The sequence below is a fragment of the Mytilus californianus genome, unplaced genomic scaffold (assembly GCF_021869535.1).
Source record: "Mytilus californianus isolate M0D057914Y unplaced genomic scaffold, xbMytCali1.0.p SCAF_5, whole genome shotgun sequence".
Taxonomy (NCBI): domain Eukaryota; kingdom Metazoa; phylum Mollusca; class Bivalvia; order Mytilida; family Mytilidae; genus Mytilus; species Mytilus californianus.
This window is the reverse complement of record NW_026262701.1, coordinates 107,644,439-107,664,051: the sequence shown is the minus strand read 5'-3', so window position 1 is coordinate 107,664,051 and position 19,613 is coordinate 107,644,439. Positions and strand designations below refer to the sequence as shown.

General features: G+C 32.5%; 2 protein-coding genes across 8 annotated transcripts in view; both read left to right on the top strand.

Annotated features, from left to right (window-relative positions):
* LOC127700513 (uncharacterized) overlaps window positions 1–19,613 on the top strand; it is a 235,518-nt gene that overhangs the window by 89,057 nt on the left and 126,848 nt on the right. For all 6 annotated transcript variants that reach the window (XM_052204029.1, XM_052204036.1, XM_052204033.1 and 3 more), the window contains 2 exons: window positions 5,099–5,230; window positions 6,077–18,437. In XM_052204029.1, coding sequence (XP_052059989.1) covers window positions 5,099–5,230; window positions 6,077–8,112 — 2,168 coding nt within the window. In that variant the 3' untranslated portion in view covers window positions 8,113–18,437. The remainder of the gene's footprint in view (window positions 1–5,098; window positions 5,231–6,076; window positions 18,438–19,613) is intronic.
* Window positions 1–19,613, top strand: part of LOC127700515 (uncharacterized) — a 115,680-nt gene that overhangs the window by 50,288 nt on the left and 45,779 nt on the right. The window contains exon 1 of one of the 2 annotated variants that reach the window (XM_052204038.1): window positions 16,190–16,333. The exons of the other annotated variant lie outside the window; for it this stretch is intronic. The gene's annotated coding sequence lies outside the window, so the exon portion shown is untranslated. Of the gene's footprint in view, window positions 1–16,189; window positions 16,334–19,613 lie in introns of those variants that run through there. 2 annotated transcript variants of the gene reach the window in all.

Below are 19,613 nucleotides of genomic sequence, written 5' to 3'. Positions count from 1 at the left end.
TTATTCATCATCCACTCACAAACTTGTCTCAGAAAAAAATATATCTCTGTACATTAACCTGAGTTTCAGGTATAGAGATGTGATTTTTTTCTGTGACAAGTGCTTTTGACCATCCACAAGAACTTGCGGTCATCAGATGTTCAGTACTTCAGTACTTTGATTCTAATACATTATTTACATATGTAATATATAAATTAAGGACTTTCACTCAGTCAATATGTTATATATGGACCTGTAAGATTATATTGACACTCGGACTTCGTCCTCGGTCAATATAATCTGAACAGGTCCACATATAATTACGTATTGACCTCGTCAAAAGTCCATAATTGATAAATATTTCTAACTTGGGTTTTGGCCCAGATTACCGGTACACGGTTCACTGAACATGAACATATAATAGATTTTAAAAGTTTTGGTATAAGGTAGTTTGTGAAACTTGGTACATGTTCCTTATGGGAGCAATTAACATTTTCAATTATTTGGGGGATTAATTCATTTTACAGTTGTGCACAATACTCTTATTAATTTGTGCATATTCATTTTACATTTTACAAAGGTTAAAATATAGATAATTCTTTATAAATTTATAAAAAAAATAATAATGTTGTATATTGAAAAAAATTTGTTCAATATTGTTCATATTGAGGTAATAAATTCCAATAATTTGAACAATTATATATAAAATGATCCATAGAAATCCTGTAATTTCTACCTTTGCACAATACAACAGACTGATTATCCTGCTCTAAACCCTCCTTCAAAACAAACAAGGATAAAGGGGAAAAAAATATGTTTTTATATTAAATCCCAGTCTGTCAATAAAGTATATTTTTGTTTAAAATAAAATCGAGATCAGTGTTTTTATGTTAGTGTTGGCATAACATATCCCAACTTATGGCAACAAAACAATAATAAGATATTGTGTTCTAAAGACAAACTTTTGATTTGTTTTTCTTCATTTTGGTCATTTAAAAGAAAAAAAAATTGGAAATTACTTTTTTTTTTTTAAATCTGACCAAGCAATCCTACTCAAATCAATGCCAGTAGCCTGATAAAACTAATGAAACTAAATAATGCTAAATCGATAACCAGTATAAGTTTACATAGATCTTATGTTACTTTGCATGCTCTTTGAGAAACATCACTGTAAAAATCAGGATATAGAAGGTTTTCTTCAGGTACAGCCAAACTTTCAATATCTTTATAGCTATGAAAGCATTGAAAAAAAAATGTTTAACTATTTTGTGGTTACAAAATCCCTGACTTGATGATTTAGCAGTTATACAGATATTATGTTCATTGAAATCTAAAACATCACTACAGACACAGGGCAAGGTAAACGAGTTGGGGAAAGATACTCACAGTAAGAAGCAGTCAATGAAAAATCAATGTCTCAAAACTTAAAATTAACACCAGCCTGTATGAAATATTCCGCCTAGAACAACCACCAATTCAACATTAACACTACAAGGCTACCTTCCTAGCCCCCATGAAACAATCGTTTTGGTTTCAGCATGGAGCAAAATTTTAATTTTTAGCTGAGAAGATTCCCCAAGGACAAATTAGTTATGAATATCAAGTAATAAAAGTTTTATTTCACTTATGAATTATGTTTCAATCAAACTTGGATATATACTGCTGGCAAGCTATACATTATGTTAAAAATTTGTTGATATGAGCACTAAATGCTTAATTTCACATATCCTGAGTTCATTGGGGAATTCTTAAAGTTAACAGGAATAATTAAAATATTATCAAATTGCTATGAACTAATTATTTGTGACTTTGAGGATTTTGTTTATTAACACATATCTCAGTTTTAGTTGGATATGAGGGACATACAAAAGCTGGTTTAAGGTCAGGTCAAATGTTGGATATTGAAGGCAGATACTTATATACAAAGCTGGTTAAATAAGGTCAGGTCAAATGTTGGATATGAGGGCAGAGACTTACATACAAAGCTGGTTAAATAAGGTCAGGTCAAATGTTATTCATGATGTACCTGTTTCTCTGGATGATGATAGTCAGGTGTCAGATACAATTCATTATACTTAGCATACTTACACACTTAAACAGGATAAAACAGTTTACATAACAGACAATAAAATATAGCACACTATGACAACACAGATAAAAGTACTAAAGGATAAAATCAGCAAATATGGAAAAATGACAATTAAACATATTCAGGACTCTATCAGAGAATTTTATATGAATAGGAATTATGTTAGAATTCCTACTAGGAAAGTGTTCATATTCTAGCCAGAATGTAGTAGGAATCCGCCTGGAAAATAGCCAAAAAATTTAAATTAGCAGGAATTTTTAGTAGGAATATTGTGATTCCTACCTGGAATTTTCAAATTAGCAGGAACAACTTGGCAGGAAAATAACATTCCTACCAGAAAACCTGGTAGGAATTTTTCATAATTCCTACTAGAAAAGGTTATTTTCTAGGAGGAATCTAAAAATAAACAAATACTTAAGTGCATACACAAATACACAACTGGGTCAATCCTAAGTTTGAATCTCAACAACTAAGAACAAAGGAAATACATGAAATAATTAACTTCTTAGTGCAACATTTGACTGTTAAATTTGATGGAGAAGCTGCAACAAAATTACTTGTTATAAATGTAGATCTGCAAACATGTTGCCTAGATGAACTTCTACATTCAAAATATGATTGAACTTTGAATTACTGTATATGTACTAATTTTCGTGGTGTATTTATTTTCACGAATTTCGCGGTAGGTATATTTTCGCGAAAATAAATACATGCGAATTCGAATGCAGATTTCATGCATATAAAAACCATTGACTAAATATCGTTGGAATTTACAACTGTATATGCATGTTCACCTTGTTGGCTTCAGAAAACCTCAATTGAACCGTGAAACTTTAAAAACAACACCAGTTATTTTTACAGAAATTTAATTAAGAATAAAAGGACAAAAGTTGAAAAAAAAGTATCCCAAGCTAAATATGACAGCTATATTAAGTAATTAACGACTTAATCAAGTTATTGAACATTTATCAAAACACAGGACTGATTTTATGATTGAATAGTATCTTTGTTTATTTTGTTTCTATTGTTAAATAAATGAAGACCTAATTAATGAGAATTTTATGAATTTTAAGTCTGTAGTTTATGTTCTGGTATTTTTTTAAATACCGCGAAATTAAATACACGCGAATTCGTCGACAACAACAAAATCGTGAAAATAAGTACTCGTGAAAAAAAGTACATATACAGTAATTACTAATTAAATCAGGCAAGTTTAGAAAAAAAATCAACTTTAAATGTATACTAATTACATGTACCTTCAGTCTACATGATTTCTGCTTACATTTCAATATTTCCCAACAATCTTTAGCCTACCAAATTTTGAATGTGACCTGAAACTTCGTTGCTTATATTACAGCAAAATAAATGTTAATATCAAACTGGAATCCAGTTTAAGATAATTTATTCAAATCAATACCAGTTCAGATAATAATGCTACTACAATTAGAAATATTCCTGGTAGAAAATTTTTCTGGTAGGAATAAATTAATACTGTTCACCCTAAAAGCAGGAATTTGTAGTAGGAAAATGAAAAATCTAACTGTAAAAACTTAAAATTTTCCTAGTACGCCTAAGAAGTAGCAAGAACCTTAGATTCCACGATCATTCTAGGCAGATTCCTACTATCATCTAGTAGGAATCCTACTACATATTTCGTACGTGAGGCAAAAAAATATCACTTATTTATCTAATGAGTTCCCTGTGTCAAACTGAAATATCCAAATCGAGTATACTAGATTGATTTATGTCAGATCTCAGGGATAGATTTAGACAGATTCAGATTCAGATTCAGATTCAATATTTTATTAAAGCCTCACCTCTTGTAATACATATAATTCATTGTATAAAACAGTAATTTCATAAGTTACAATACAAGTGCTATTCTATTAAGAATAATGAGATACTATAGAAATTCCAATAGATTATAACTATATATTTATCATGTCTATGAAACATATCTGTTCTGAAAAACATATAACTACCTTTCTCTAATTCTTCGTCAATTTATCCCTTTCTGCACCCATTGTATAAAAAAATTTAATCAACGTGTGGTTCGTTTGATCTCAGTTCTTCATTGGTTAAAATCCCATTATGACGTCGAGAAACAGATTCCACCACCAAATCTTGTGTAATACGATATTTATCCACTCTCGACAGTTAAATTTTAAATATTAAAAACGCTCGGTTAGCCTCGCGTTTTAAATTTGAAAATTTAACTGTCTCGAGTAGATAAATATCGTATCACACTCGATGCAGTGGTAGAATCTATATTTATCATGTCTATAAAATATTTCAGTTCTGTAAAAACATAACTATCAATCAAGCATATAAAAAACTATTACTTCTACTTAGATATTAAAGCAGGTCTTGGTGACCACATTATAACAATCAGTACTTTTAAAAAGACATATAAACTTATCATCAGATAAAATATTAAAATCACAATTACTTCTTTTAACTTCGTAAAATAAACTTTCAAGCAAATCTGCATATAAAAGACAGTCTAATTAGAACATGTTTCTCATCTTCAATTTTATCATTACATAAAAAGCAGACTCTTTCATTTACAGTTTTGTTTTCATAGCGACCTGTTTCTATTTGCAAAGGGGCGACGCCACACCTAAATTTAGCAAATGCACTTCTGAAATGTTCTTCCTCAAATACATCTCTGTTTCAATAATATCTTTATTAAGTCCGTAATTTTTTTCCAACATTTTGTGACATATATTCTATTATGCCAATTTACCTTATAATTTTCAAATAAAAAATCTTCTAACTGTGTTATAACATTTTTATGCAAGATATTATCTAAATTAGTGTATAAAAATAAATTACATTCTCTAAATTTTGTCATAATTCTGTTACACAAGTTTTTCTTTTTATTAATAGGATTTCTAAAAGCCATCGAAATACTTTTATAATTCACTCTATCTGTTGACATAGCATTACATTTAGCCCAAAGACATTATACTGTATAATTACTATGTACTTCATACCTGTAATTATGTATTGATTTGTAATTATTAACAGATGCGAGAAGGAAGCAATTATCAGATTCTAGTCAGTCCCATAGCAATGCTTTAGAAGAACAGAGTATTTCTTTGGAAGAGTCGTCTTCAGAAGAAGAGTTGACATTGCCATGCAGACCAAGTAAACTAATAAGTATGTCATTATTTGTCAGATCACAGTAAATTTTATATCTTCAGTCTAAAATACTTTGCACAAATTTGTAACTGTTTTTAAAGCTACATTTTTTTAAATCAAACACACCCAGGTACTACCCATTTTCACTTGAATCTCCACCTTTACAAAAGACTTTACCATTTTAAAAATACATTGCACCCTCAGCCAGGTTTTAACCAAGTGCTATTGTGGTGCTAAGCAAGGACATATTTACATCAAGGGAGAAATGTATATGAAAACTACATTCATTTTTGAAAGTGGACTTCAGTAGTAAGTGGCAGCAGTAGGTGAGAGACGGCCATTTTAGATCCAGAGGAGCTATTATAACAAGGAGCAATAGTTATATACTTCAGTTGCAAATTGCATTGTAATCATGGACGAACAGTTGAAATGGGATGCTCAGCGGTTTTAAAAAGTGCATTTAGAAATATATCTTGTATCAGTTCAAAAGAAGCTTCACTTGAAGACAAACAAATATGATATACAGCAACAAATGACAACCACTGAATGATAGGCTCCTGACTTGGGACAAACACTTACAGAATATGGCAGGGTTAAACATTTTTGCAGGCTCCAAACCCCCCTTCTAACCTGGGACAGTTGTGTAACAACATAACATAAGAACAAACTGTAGAATTCAGTTAAAAAGGTCTTAACTCATCAGATCAATACAAAGCACAATATCGACAGACAAAAACACTGAAGACACAGATCCGACTGTACTAGTTACTGAAAGTTAATTCAAAGCCAATAACAACTACTAAAAAAATCATATTTCTAAGACTAAAATATCAATAAGCATTATATTTTTACTGTCTTTTCCAGATTGCAGCTCTCAGTACATCGATACATACAGTCGTGTTCCAATTTTTCATATGAATTTCATTATAGAGAATGTGCTACCAAAGATTAATATTTACACACCATATAGATTTTATGGGGGAAAAACTTGTATAGTACCAATTAGTTGTCAGAAAAAATGGGAAATAGCAGGTAGTTGTGAAGAAGGACTTTCTGTGAATGTATATACATCAAGTCTTCAGAATGAACGTGGAATGGGGAATGAAAGCTTAAATGCAGTAAAAGTATCTAATCTTCCAAATCTATTTAAACAAATTGGAAAGCCGAATTTGGTATTCAAAGATGACTCTTATAAATCGAAGAGTAAAGTTGCTATTATAGACTCTGAAAATACTAGTCCTGGATTTACTCATGTTAGATCACCAAAACACAATCCACAGATTTTCTACAAGGAAGTAAACGGAACATACTTCTTATCAAATACATCCTTTCATTCTGGAATGAATGCAAATGGAACATTGAAAATCAAAAGAACCATACGCTTCAAAGACCCATTTCTTATTTTTCAGAAAGAGGCTTGCATGATTTATTATTATGCTAAATGTCCCAAATGGCCAAAAGAAGCAAGTGAGTGGGTTTTAAGGAAAAGGCCCAGCGGTTGGCCAGACACATCTTTGCTTGAGGAGACCCTGAAAGCTCCTTGTCTTCTCACGCCAAAATACCATCCGTTCAGTAAAAACCCTGATATTGAATGGATGTTTGATTTCTCATTCCCTGAAACATTTCTTCTCAAAGGTAACATATCAAAAGAACAGAAATACTGCTTTCATGTGTTCAAACTTTTAATAGACTTTCATACAGGTCGAAGAATAGAGTTATCTACCTTTGTTCTCAAAACCATCTTCCTATACACATTAGAAGTTATACCTTGCCAGCAATGGGAGACTTGTCCGTCAGCATGCATGCTTTATATGACAGAAACCTTACTGTCAAGTTTGAAGGAAAAGAAAATTCCCCATTACTTCATTCCTGAAAACAACATTATTTCACATTTAAATGGTACAATTCTTTATCATTTGATAGAAAAAGTAAATGTTGTGCGTGAATTTCCCATCATGTCAGTTATTCTGATGGCAGAGGGTCATGGTTTAATGACCACATATATCACCGATCAAATTATTGAAGATTTAAATCACCTCTCGGATTTAAGCAATATTCATGATTCAGTTCTAAATACATTCATTCCTGCTTATGCTCAAATAACAGTCACCTCTCTTGCCCATCAAAAATTCCGCCAAGCAGTTACTGCAGTTACCACTGGATATAGAATGTTGCAAGACCTTCCACGATGTAGTGATGATGTTTATAATCCCTATGAAAATATGTCATTAGAAATGTTCATCAAGGAAACTACCGATGGGATGAAAATGTTTCAGGTTTGGTGGCTGTGTTTCTTTGTGGATCTCTTTAAGAAGAAAAATACTTTGGCATCATTTACAAGAACCAATCCTTTCAAAAAAATCAGTGATCTCATGGATGATTGTCCTCCAGGTGACCTTGATGCTGTATCTGTCCCAAAATGGATTTTACAAAGTTATCGTTATGAATACGATTACAAGCAATTGCGAGATTTTGGATTTGTTTTAATACTGTGTACATATTTAATGCAAGAAGGGGAATATGGTCTGGCAGGACATTATTTGAGGGGACTTGTCAAAATGATTTCTAAAATTTTTAATGATCCTGATGCAATAATGGCAGAAGTATTACAGAATCCAATGGTTGCACAGTCAAAGGAGAAAAACATTGATTATCTTATGCAAGCTTTTATAACTGGGATGTCATCAAGTTTATTCTTAATTTTACAAAATCTGTTCACATGTTATGTGAAACAAGGACAGACAGAATATTTTCAAGAGTATATTGAACAATTTGAATCCGTCTGTAATAACATGGCCACACCCTCTTCATTTACTGTTCTTGCTGATATCTGGAGATCATTAGGAAATACAAAGAAGATGAAGGAGGCTTTAGAACAATTTGAAACCATAAAAACTTAAGAACAGCAAGTGTATTATATTACATGCACAAAAAATGTGAGAGAAAAAAATCTGCAATTAAATCTTTTTTATGAGAGGAAAACCATAAATTAAATTAAGCATCATTTTCATCTTTTTTTGACTAGATATTTAGAAAAAAAAGTTTTAATGAAATCAAGTGCAGAATTTAAGAAATTATTAAACTTCAAAATAATTTTCAAATCACAATTCCAAGGTAATCAGTATCATCATGAAAAGGTTTCAGACTACCTATTCACCTACTTCAATTTAGAACATATGTAAAAGATGCCCTTCCCTGACAAAAAAGTGCTTTTGATGTCATTATTTACTTAAACTAACTAACAAATTTGCAGAAATGAAACTTTTGATTAGAAAGAGAAATATATGTAGACCATTTTGATACAAATTTATTTGTCCATGATTTTGCATTAAAAATTGAGGATTAAGGCACTCCATATTATACTTGTATAAGATTTCCAGAAAACCAGGGGTTATTTGTAGTTGCAGTTGAGTTCTGAAGGGTGGTATTTCATTGCAAGACTTTAAACAATTTGGTTGAAAATTGGCATATAGAAAGGTGATACATGTAAAATTCAGATTATACCTGGTTTCTATGAAGTTAAACTTAAGGTGAAATATTTAGAAAGCTGTGAAAATTGAAAAATTTGATTGATTATATAGGGGATTTGAAATGGTGGTCTGACACCAAATGATCACACTTATCAATATATAAGAACTTTGGAAATTACCATTATATATACAGTATGCACTAAGAAGAATGATCAAGTCTACAGCTGTGAATTCAGAAATTTTGTTTTTATTATTGCAAAAAATTTCAACTGGATAGGTTTCATATAACTAAAAAATTGCATTTTTAATTTTGATAACTATTTGTATGAAACATTTCCTATAATTGTAGTAATTATTATTGTAATATAGGTACAAAATTTAATTGCATGAATATTATCCATAGTAGATATTCATTATTATTGCGCTAGCTTACAAGTGCAATACATATTGTTTGAGGGATAATATTCACCAATATTCATCCAATAAACCTTTTATTGTACAAATGTATTGCAAAGCTTGAAAAACTGTTTAAAACAATTTTAGTGTCATAAATGACATTACATTGTCGTGCTGTTTAAAAGGTTTTATTTATCTATTATACTTTCACTAAAATGTGAAAAAGGGGTAAAAAAAATCATTCAAGGGCAATAACTTAATTCTTCGTTGTTTGACAATTTTTGTTATGTTGAATTATTTGTAGATCTTGTGTTGCTGGTCATATCTTAACTTTAAAATTTGACTCTATCTATCATAGTTTTCAAGATAATTGGCAACAACAAACATTAGTAAAAACCAGCACTAAATAAGGCAAACGACTCCTAGCTAGAAGTCTGACAATTTTTGTTGAAATAGACAGTAATATGTAAATCTTGATATTTTGAACATTTTTGCCCTGTCAGTTTTTCTCTTTATATAATGGTTTCCAAAATAAAGGACAATATTTGCATTTTACTCCAATGTTCTATTTTTTGGGTGGCCAGCAGATTCATCAGACATATTTTAAACTAGATACCCAAAGGATTAGTGTGGCCAAGTTTGGTTAAAAAAAATTTTTTGTTTTGTTTAAGTTAATGAACGATGACGACGACAGACGAGTGACACAAAGAGATGGCAAAAGACATCTCATCAGTGACATTAACAATAAAAGCATGTAACAGTGACGCTTGAAAATTAAATTTTACATAGGGAGCTTATTCTATTTCTAGTACCGGTAGTTTTTTTGGTCGGCCACGATCCATATCTAACCTAGTGCCTCATGACATAGTTTTTTATACGACCGCAAAATTTTTGCGTTCGTATAAAATTATGATGTTGTCATCATCGTCGTCATCTGAAGACATTTGGTTTCCAGACAATAACTTGAGATTAAGTGTATGTATCTCTCTGAAATTGTAACACAAGGTGCCATACCACAAAAGTAAGGTTGGGATTGATTTTGGGGGTTATTGTGGTAAATGTTTAGAAATTAGGGGCCAAAAACAATCAATTTTCTTATTTCAGGACAATAACTTGTGTAACAGTCTATGGATCTCTATGAAATTGTGCCACAAGGTTCCATACCCAAGAAGGAAGGTTGGGATTGATTTTGGGGGTTATGGCCCTAATTATTTAGGAAAAAAGAACCAAAAACAATACTTTTCTGATACTTTGTATAAATTGCTTATTTCTTGACCAATTTCAATGTTTAATTCAAAGTCATGAAATCTTGGGGTTTTTAGATATGCTGAATGTAACCGTGTATTTAGATTTTGGTCCCCATTTTTAAATTGGTCCACATTGAGGTCCAAAGGGTCCAAAATTTAACTTCGCTTGATTTAAGAAAAAAATAGAATTCATGGGTTCTCTGATATACTGATTTAGATTTTTGATTTTGGGACCGGTTTTCAAATTGGTCCACATTAAGGTCCAAAGGATTCAAGATTAAACTTAGTTTGATTTTAACTGAAATAGAATTCAATGGGTTCTTTGATATGCTGAATCTAAACATGTACTTAGATTTTTGATTTTTGGGCCCAGTTTTCAAGTTGGTCAAATCTAGGTCCATAATTAAACTAATTTTGATTTTAACAAAAATTAAATATGGGGTTCTTTAATGTGCTGAATCTAACCGTGTATTAAGAATTTGGATTTTGGGCCCCTTTATCAAATTGGTCCACATTGAGGTCCAAAGGGCCCAAAATTTTTCGAAGGAATTATCGGTTATTAAAATGGTGATGTAAGGCGGGCGTCTAGGCGGATCTACGGGCGGCTGCCAAACAGTGTCAGCACAATAACATGAAAATGCTTTAACAAATTTTTTTCAAATTTAAATATGTTGTTTCCTGGGACTTAATGAAAGTCTAGTTCAATTTTCAAGATTTTAGTATATCTCCTTTGTGAGTTATCGCCATTTTTAATATCCAAAAGTAGAATTTTTAAATATTTTACTCTTGTTATCATGTTATGATTTGTCTTATCTCAGAATAAAAATTGGAGTGACAGATTTATTTGAAAATTATCTATTTCCTAAGTGGTAATGATTATAAGCTATATCATTAGACATTTTGAAGATTATTACATTATTAGTTATGTTAGAGTACTACGTTAAACAACCATAGTTCTGTTCAATTAGATATTAGAAATATTTTAGCATATGATAATGATTTATTTTCATTATTAATTAGATCTGGGAAATATCTTAGCATATGATAATCATTGGAGTGACAGATTTATTTGAAAATTTTCTGTTTCCTGATAAGATCTGTAGGACTGTATATATAAAGTTTGAAATTTACTAGAAGGACTGTATAAATGAAGTTTGGAATTTACTGTTCATTATTAGACATTTTGTAGATAATTAAGTCTCCCTAAATCATGTATATTCTTACCCCCACCCCCCTTCAATTTGAGAATGTGCTTTTATCTTGTAAACGGTCGAGATCATCACCCCTACACCATATATATTCTTGCATGGGACAATAAAACAAATCAAATGAAATAAAAGGCGAGTCCCCTGGGGTCACCCTCAACCCCTTCTGTATGAGAACTTGTAAACGGTCGAGATCCCCACCCCTAAACCATATATATTCTTGTATGGGACAATAAAACAAATCAAATGATATATAGGGGAAGTCCAGAGAGGTCACCCCCACCCCCCTTCTTTTTGCAAACTTGTAAACGGTCAAGATCGCCACCCCGAAACCATATATATTCTTGTATGGGACAATGAAACAAATCAAATGAAATAAAAGGTGAGTCTCCTGAGGTCAACCCCACCCCTTCCTGTTTAAGAACTCCTAAACGGTCGAGATCCCCACCCCTAAACCATATATATTCTTGTATGGGAAATAAAACAAATCAAATGAAATATAGGGGAAGTCCATGAGGGAACCCCAACCCCCCTTCTTTTTGATAACTTGTTAACGGTCAAGATCCCCACCCCAAAACCATATATATTCTTGTATGGGACAATAAAACAAATCAAATGAAATTTAGGGGAAGTCCATGAGGGTAACTCCCACCCCCCTTCTTTTTGAAAACTTGTTAACGGTCAAGATCCCCACCCTGAAACCATATATATTCTTGTATGGGACAATAAAACAAATCAAATGAAATATAGAGGGAGTCCCTTGGTGTCACCCCGCCCCATCCTGTTTTGAGAACTTGTAAACGGTTGAGATCCCCATCCCTAAACCATATATATTCTTGTATGGGACAATAAAAAAAGTCAAATGAAATATAGGGGAAGTCCCTGGGTGTCACCCCTACCCCATCCTGTTTTGAGAACTTGTAAATGGTCAAGATCCCTACCCCGAAACCATATATATTTTTTGTACGGGACAATAAAACAAATCAAATGAAATAAAAGGCGAGTCCCCTGGGGTCACTCCCACCCCCTTCCTGTTTAAGAACTTGTAAACAGTCGAGATCCCCACCCATAAACCATATATATTCTTGTATAGGACAATAAAACAAATCAAATGAAATATAGAGGAAGTCCACAGGGGTCACCCCACCCCCCTTCATTTTGAAAACTTGTAAACGGTCATGATCCCCACCCCTAAACCATATATATTCTTGTATGGGACAATAAAACAAATCAAATTAAATATAGGAGGAGTCCCTGGGTGTCACCCCCACCCCATCCTGTTTTGAGATCTTGTAAACTGTCAAGATCCCCACCCCGAAACCATATATATTCTTGTAAGGGACAATAAAACAAATCAAATGAAATAAAAGGCGAGTCCCCTGGGGTCACTCCCACCCCTTCCTGTTTAAGAACTTGTAAACGGTCGAGATCACCACCCATAAACCATATATTCTTGTATGGGACAATAAAACAAATCAAATGAAATATAGAGAAATTCCACAGGGGTCACCCCACCCCCCTTCTTTTGGAAAACTTGTAAACGGTCGGGATCCCCACCCCTAAACCATACATATTCTTGTATGGGACAATAAAACAAATCAAATGAAATATAGGGGGAGTCCCTTGGTGTCACCCTAACCCCATCCTGTTTTGAGAACTTTTAGACGGTCAAGATCCCCACCCCGAAACCATATATATTCTTGTACAGGACAATAAAACAAATCAAATGAAATAAAAGGTGAATCCCCTGGGGTCACTCCCACCCCCTTCCTGGGAATGACTAATTATGGGAGCCTTGTTTGGGGGACTTCGTAACAGAATCATGTTATAATTATTTCTTGTATTAAGTAATTTTTTTTTAAAGTCGGAAAAAAAGTTAAACACCCAATCTACACATTTACAACCTATTTGAAATATTACACATCTACCGTTGCAAACTTTCCACAGGTGCTTTCCAGCACTTTGATTTTTTATGAAGTGAACTCCTTTAAAAATTAAGCTTATACATGTATTGTTTATTAATAAACATATATTTAGATTTCTGATTTTGGGCCCAGTTTTCAAGTTGGTCCAAATCGGGGTCCAAAATTAAACTGTGTTTGATTTCAACATAAATTGAATAAATATAGGGTTCTTTGAAATGCTTACTCTAAACCTGTATTTCTTTTCATTATTAATAAGATAATACCACATTGAGGTCCAAAGGGTCCTAAATTAAACTTTTGTTTAATTTTATCAAAAATTGAATTCTTTGGTTCTTTGATATACTGATTCTTACAATGTTTGAGTGTTATTCAATCATATCTTATTTTAGAGAACTTAGTCATCACTGGTTGTTGTTATTATATTATTGATTATAATTTGAAAATTGCATCATATCTTATTTTAGAAAAAATTTATTCAGTTTGAGTTATTTCCCTTTGCACAGAAAATATTATGGATAAAATTAACCTGTGTTTCATTTCAACATAATTTAAATATATATAGGGTTCTTTCAAATGCTGAATCTAAACCTGTATTTAAATATTAGATTTTTGGGCCCAGCTTTCAAGTTGGTCCAAATCAGGGTCCAAAATTAAACTTTGTTTGAGTCAACGAAAATTGAATTTATGGGGTTCTTTGAAATGCTGAATCTAACTATGTATTAAGAGATTTTTCATTGTAGACTCCTTTATCAAATTGGTCCACATTGAGGTCCAAAGAGTCCTAAATTAAACTTTTGTCTGATTTCATCAAAAATTGAATTCTTGGGTTTCTTTGATATGCTGATTCTAATATGTACTTAGATTTTGGATATTGGACCATAATAGGTAAATGTCGAATTTCAAATATTTCAGTTCTTTGACCACATTCATTTTGTGTCACAAACCTATGCTGTGTCAAATATTCAATCACAATCCAAATTCAGAGCTGTTTTAAGCTTAAATGTAGTGTCCATACTTGCTCAACTGTTCAGGGTTCGACCTCTGCAGGAAAATCCGGTTTGCTGTCACTCTGACAGCCTCTTGTTGTTTGATTTTATCAAAAATTGAATTCTTGGGGTTCTTTGATATGCTGATTCTAACCATGTAGTTAGATTTTGGATATTGGACCATAATAGGTAAATGTCCAATTTCAATTATTTAAGTTCTTAATTAGATATAAGAAGATGTGGTAAGACTACAATCATTCTGTGTCAGAAACTATGCTATGTCAAATATTTAGTTTAAACAATATTTATTCAAATAAATCAATACATAATATATAATTCTGATACATGAAATAAATAAAAAGGATGTCAAATATTTAATCAGAATCCAAATTCAGAGCTGTATTGCACAATTAATAGAAATTGTAAGTATAGTCATAGTTAAATAGTAATAGTAAGTTTTATAGAGTTTTTAAAGACATTGTATAAATGATGTATGATATGTTGGAAATTGTTTTCCTTTTTTTTGTAAATTTTTTGAAGAACTTCCTGGTAGGTTTGTTTGTTATTCTGTATAAATTAATTTTCAGAATGCTATGTATATATATATACAAGTCTAAATTGAAAACAATGTTCAAACCTATGATTGCGTTGGATAAAAACTGCAATTTTTATATGTGTGCATGCAAAACAAATGTCTTGGTAGAGGGGTCTAAATACAGCACAAACAACATTTTCCAAAAGACCAAAAAAGTGAAAAAGTATATTTTAATAAAACGCATTTGACTAGCAAGCCGAACAACGGATGTTCTTAAACCCTGCTGACTGCCATTGGCGATTGCCAAATAAACGGATCACTAGATGTAACAAAATGGATCTTACTTATTAATTTAAAACAGAAAACAATAAACTTGTGGAAAAGATGGAATATATGCCTAAGAATGTAACTTTAACACACTAATGAGTGTTATAAAATTAGTTGTTATATTTTGTATTATTCACGCAATATTTCACTAAACAAATTAGCTTCATCAGGCGCGTGCAGCCAACCAGGTAAAAGTTAGAGGCTGTAAAGAAATTTTTGCAGCTCAATGTTAAATGTCTAGAAAAATATTTTTGCGGCTTATTGTACATAGCAATTCTTAAATCAAAACAAATAGTTGTTTTAGTTAAATAGAACGAAGTTCAGGATTTATTCCTTTGGTTTTGGGTAGAACTGTTTTTCATCTCTCTCATTAAGTCCATCAGGTTCAAGAGTACGTAGCTGATGCATCCAGAACCTTTCTCTCTGTTTTCTCCTTTGGGAGTCCCAATTTTGTATTTATATATATATACTTTTTTTTTTAATGAGGTGAACCCCTTTAAAACTTAACTAATATTGTCCATTTATAAATGAATATCGGGTAATAGAAAAGCTGACTTTGCGGGATTTCCATATGTTTTCCCTGAGCATTACTATAACCTGAGACTACTATAACACAGTAGTCTCAGCTATAACAAGTGTGTTTATCAACCTAGAAAATAAAAATTTGAAGTTTTGAAGCCTTACGTAATAGCTGGTTAACTTTATAAACATTATTTTATAAATTATGAATTTAAAATCAAGTCTTTAGAATGCGAAAACAAACAAAATAGAGTAATTCCCAAATTCAGTTAGACAAGCTTATTAATAAGCTTATAGTTTGTTCACCGTTTCAAGCGTTTAAAAGACGAAGATTTGAGTCCTTTCCCGCGGGGTTTTCCACTTTCACTTTCGATTCGACTGGGTATCATTCAACAATTTCTTACTGGATGATTGTGGACATATTTTTGAAATGGCAGGAGTTCTTTAATCAGTGTGTACATATGTTTATGTACAAAGATTTCATACACGTCATTTTCAGTTGAACTCAAAGGTAAATGGCATATATTTTTAAAGAGCGAAAACAAGGAAGAAATTTGACGTGTTCCTGTTTTAGAATGGTCAACCCAAAATAAAAAAGTGGTAAAAATAAATTCATACAGGAGGCATTGATAAAACTTAAGAAAAAAGGAAAATTCCATATTACACCCAAATGTAAAGGTGTCATTGAGATTTTTGTAACTTATGACTTTTTTGTAAGGTGGGGTGTGACATAAGGAATTTTTTTCTAAAGAAAAAAGAATTCAAACTGACTAGGCCACCCTTAACAAATGTTTTGTTTGATCTTGCCTTCTCATGCCTTGTAGGATGGTATCGGGTCGGTTCGCCCTAATAAAATGTTCACCCATAGAGTCAATTTTCCCTGGGTTTTGTTTGCCCAAAAACATAATAAATATTTGTGACGAATAAGTGTAGTATGGTACTTGAACTAAAGTGTGTATTCTTGTGGTTGTGTTGTGTTGTTGGGTGTCTAAGTTTCACTCGTACACGGACGACAAATGCCAAGTATACTCTTTAACAGGGTTACCCTTGAAATCTACTGGTAGCGTGATTAAGGGAATCCTGGTCACATAAATAAATAAATGGATCCTGGTGTAGTCTGAACGAAGTCTTGCAAGTGAACATAAACACGAAGTCGAATAAAAGTTCAATACTGTATTATTAAAATCATAAGACTATAACAAAGTTACAAGTATAACACAATGTACATCTAACTTCAGGCTCAACAATACGGCTCTCCTCTACTAAATAAACACAACTGTCCTCTCCTCACTATAAATTCTCTCTCCCCCCTATCTCACGCTTTTTCTTTCTTTTATATGACTCCTACAAGCACATATACAAATATAGACTACTAGGGCAACCGAGCTCAGTGTAATCTGTGCTCCGGAAATCCGGGTGATCAGGTAATCCGGGTACTCCGGTGATCCGGACTCCTAGTGTTCCGTGCTCCTTACATAAATTTACTAGGGCACCATATGCAAATCATTAGGGCTCACTAGTCAAACAAAGAAATCTAAATATAACTCCTAATTAATATAATCTCTGATGATCTCTAACTGTATCAAATGGCTATGTGTGAAAATACAGATGTATGTAAACCTGATACAATCAGATAACACGCTTGACCTAACATATAAAAATGTTACATATTTATGGTATTGATTAAAGCTTGATAAACTCATTCAGATATTTATAAAGTAAAATATAAACTCATTCAGATATTTATAAAGTAAATATTAAAGAAAATATATATTTCTCAAAGTCATGAAAAAACCATGGAAATATTTAAAAGGCACTGGCTAAGATTATGTTGAAAATGTAATGTTCAATAACAGAAAAGTTATTGTCATGTTGGATACTACTGTGGATTCATTTATTTTTGTGGGTATCAATTTTCGTGGATTGCTGAAAACTTGCATATTCGTGGATATTTGATTTTGTAGTTTTTTCCAATCTCTGTATTCAAAGCCTATTCAAAATATGTTATTCATTGAACATTTGAATTCGTGGTTCCCCTGTACCCACGAAACCCACGAAAATTAGTATCCAACGAATATTAATGAATCCACAGTAATTGTCGGAATACTAGGTTGGGTTAGGAACCGATTAATTACGAATGTAACAATAATATTTGTGGTACGTTTACATTGTTATTGTTACGTGAATCATGATGCATTTCAATATATGCTGGGAAAAGTAATATATATAGTAATTGTCCCATATGTATGTAATATATTAAAATACAACTTGAAAAACTTTTATTTGGTAACAATCCAATGATACAATATTGCATACAGATTATATAAGCAACTACTGCCCATCCAGTATGTGCTTTTTGGTGCATGTTTTAGTCCGACACATTTTTGGTGGAACCACTCTAGGCAGCCATCACGAACAAGGGATGCTGCAATGTGCACGTCGGTTTTGAAGACAAAACAGTTCCACGTCTGCAATTACCATTTTTATACGGCCGCAAAAAATTTTGCGGTCGTATATTGGTATGACGTTGTCGTCGTCGTCGTCCGAAGACACATTGGTTTTCGCACTCTTACTTTTGTTTAAGTGAATGGATCTCTATGAAATTTTACCATAAGGTTCAATGCCACAAAAAGAAGATTGGGATTGATTTTGGGGGTTATGGTACCATCATGCAGTTAAGGAATTAGGGGCCAAAAATAAGCATTTTTGTAACTTCCAGACATAACTTGTGTGTTAGTGTATGGATCTCTCTGACATTGTACCACAAGGTTCCATATCACAAAGGGAATGCTGGGATTGATTTTGGGGGTAATTGCCTCAAAATTTTAGGAATTAGGGGCCAAAAAACAAGCATTTTTCTAGTTTCATGACAATAACTTGTGTGTAAGTGTATGGATCTTTCTGAAATTGTACTACAAGGTTCCATATCACAAAGGGAAAGCTGGAATTGAGTTTGGGGGTAATTACCCAAAACGTTTAGGAATAAGGGGCCAAAAAGGGGCCAAAAATAAGCTTTTTTCTAGTTTCCAGACATAACTTGTGTTCAAGTGTATGGATCTCTCTGAAATTGTACTGCAAGTTACCATACCACAAAGGTAAGGCTGGGATGGATTTTGGGGGTAATTGCCTCAATATTTTAGGAATTAGGGGCCAAAAAGGGGCAAAAAACAAGCATTTTTCTAGTTTCAGGACAATAACTTGTGTGTAAGTGTATGGATCTTTATAAAATTGTACTACAAGGTTTCATATCACAAAGGGAAAGCTGGGTTTGAGTTTGGGGGTAATTGCCCTAAACGTTTAGGAATTTGGGGCCAAAAAGGGGCCAAAAAACAAGAATTTTTCTAGTTTCCAGACAATAACTTGTGTTCAAGTGTATGGATCTCTCTGAAATTATACTGCAAGGTACCATACCACAAAGGGAAGGATGGGATTGAGTTTGGGGGTGATGAATCATAAGGAGGTTCAAAAAATTTGGGGGGGGGGGATTTTTTATCTTTAAAATTTTCCATTTTAAATTGGTTATTTCTGATTTATATATAAAAGCAAAAAATAATGATATGGTTTGAATAGGTAAATTAAAAATTTTTAAGTTCTCAGACCACGTCAGAAACCTATGCTGCGTCAAATATTTAATCACAATCCAAATTCAGTGCTGTATCAAGCTTGAATGTTGTGTCCATACTTGCCCCAACTGTTCAGGGTTTCGACCTCTGCGGTCGTATCAAGCTGCGCCCAGCGGAGCATTTTATTTAATTTATACCAGCTTTTAAAGCCTGCCATGCTGCAGGTGA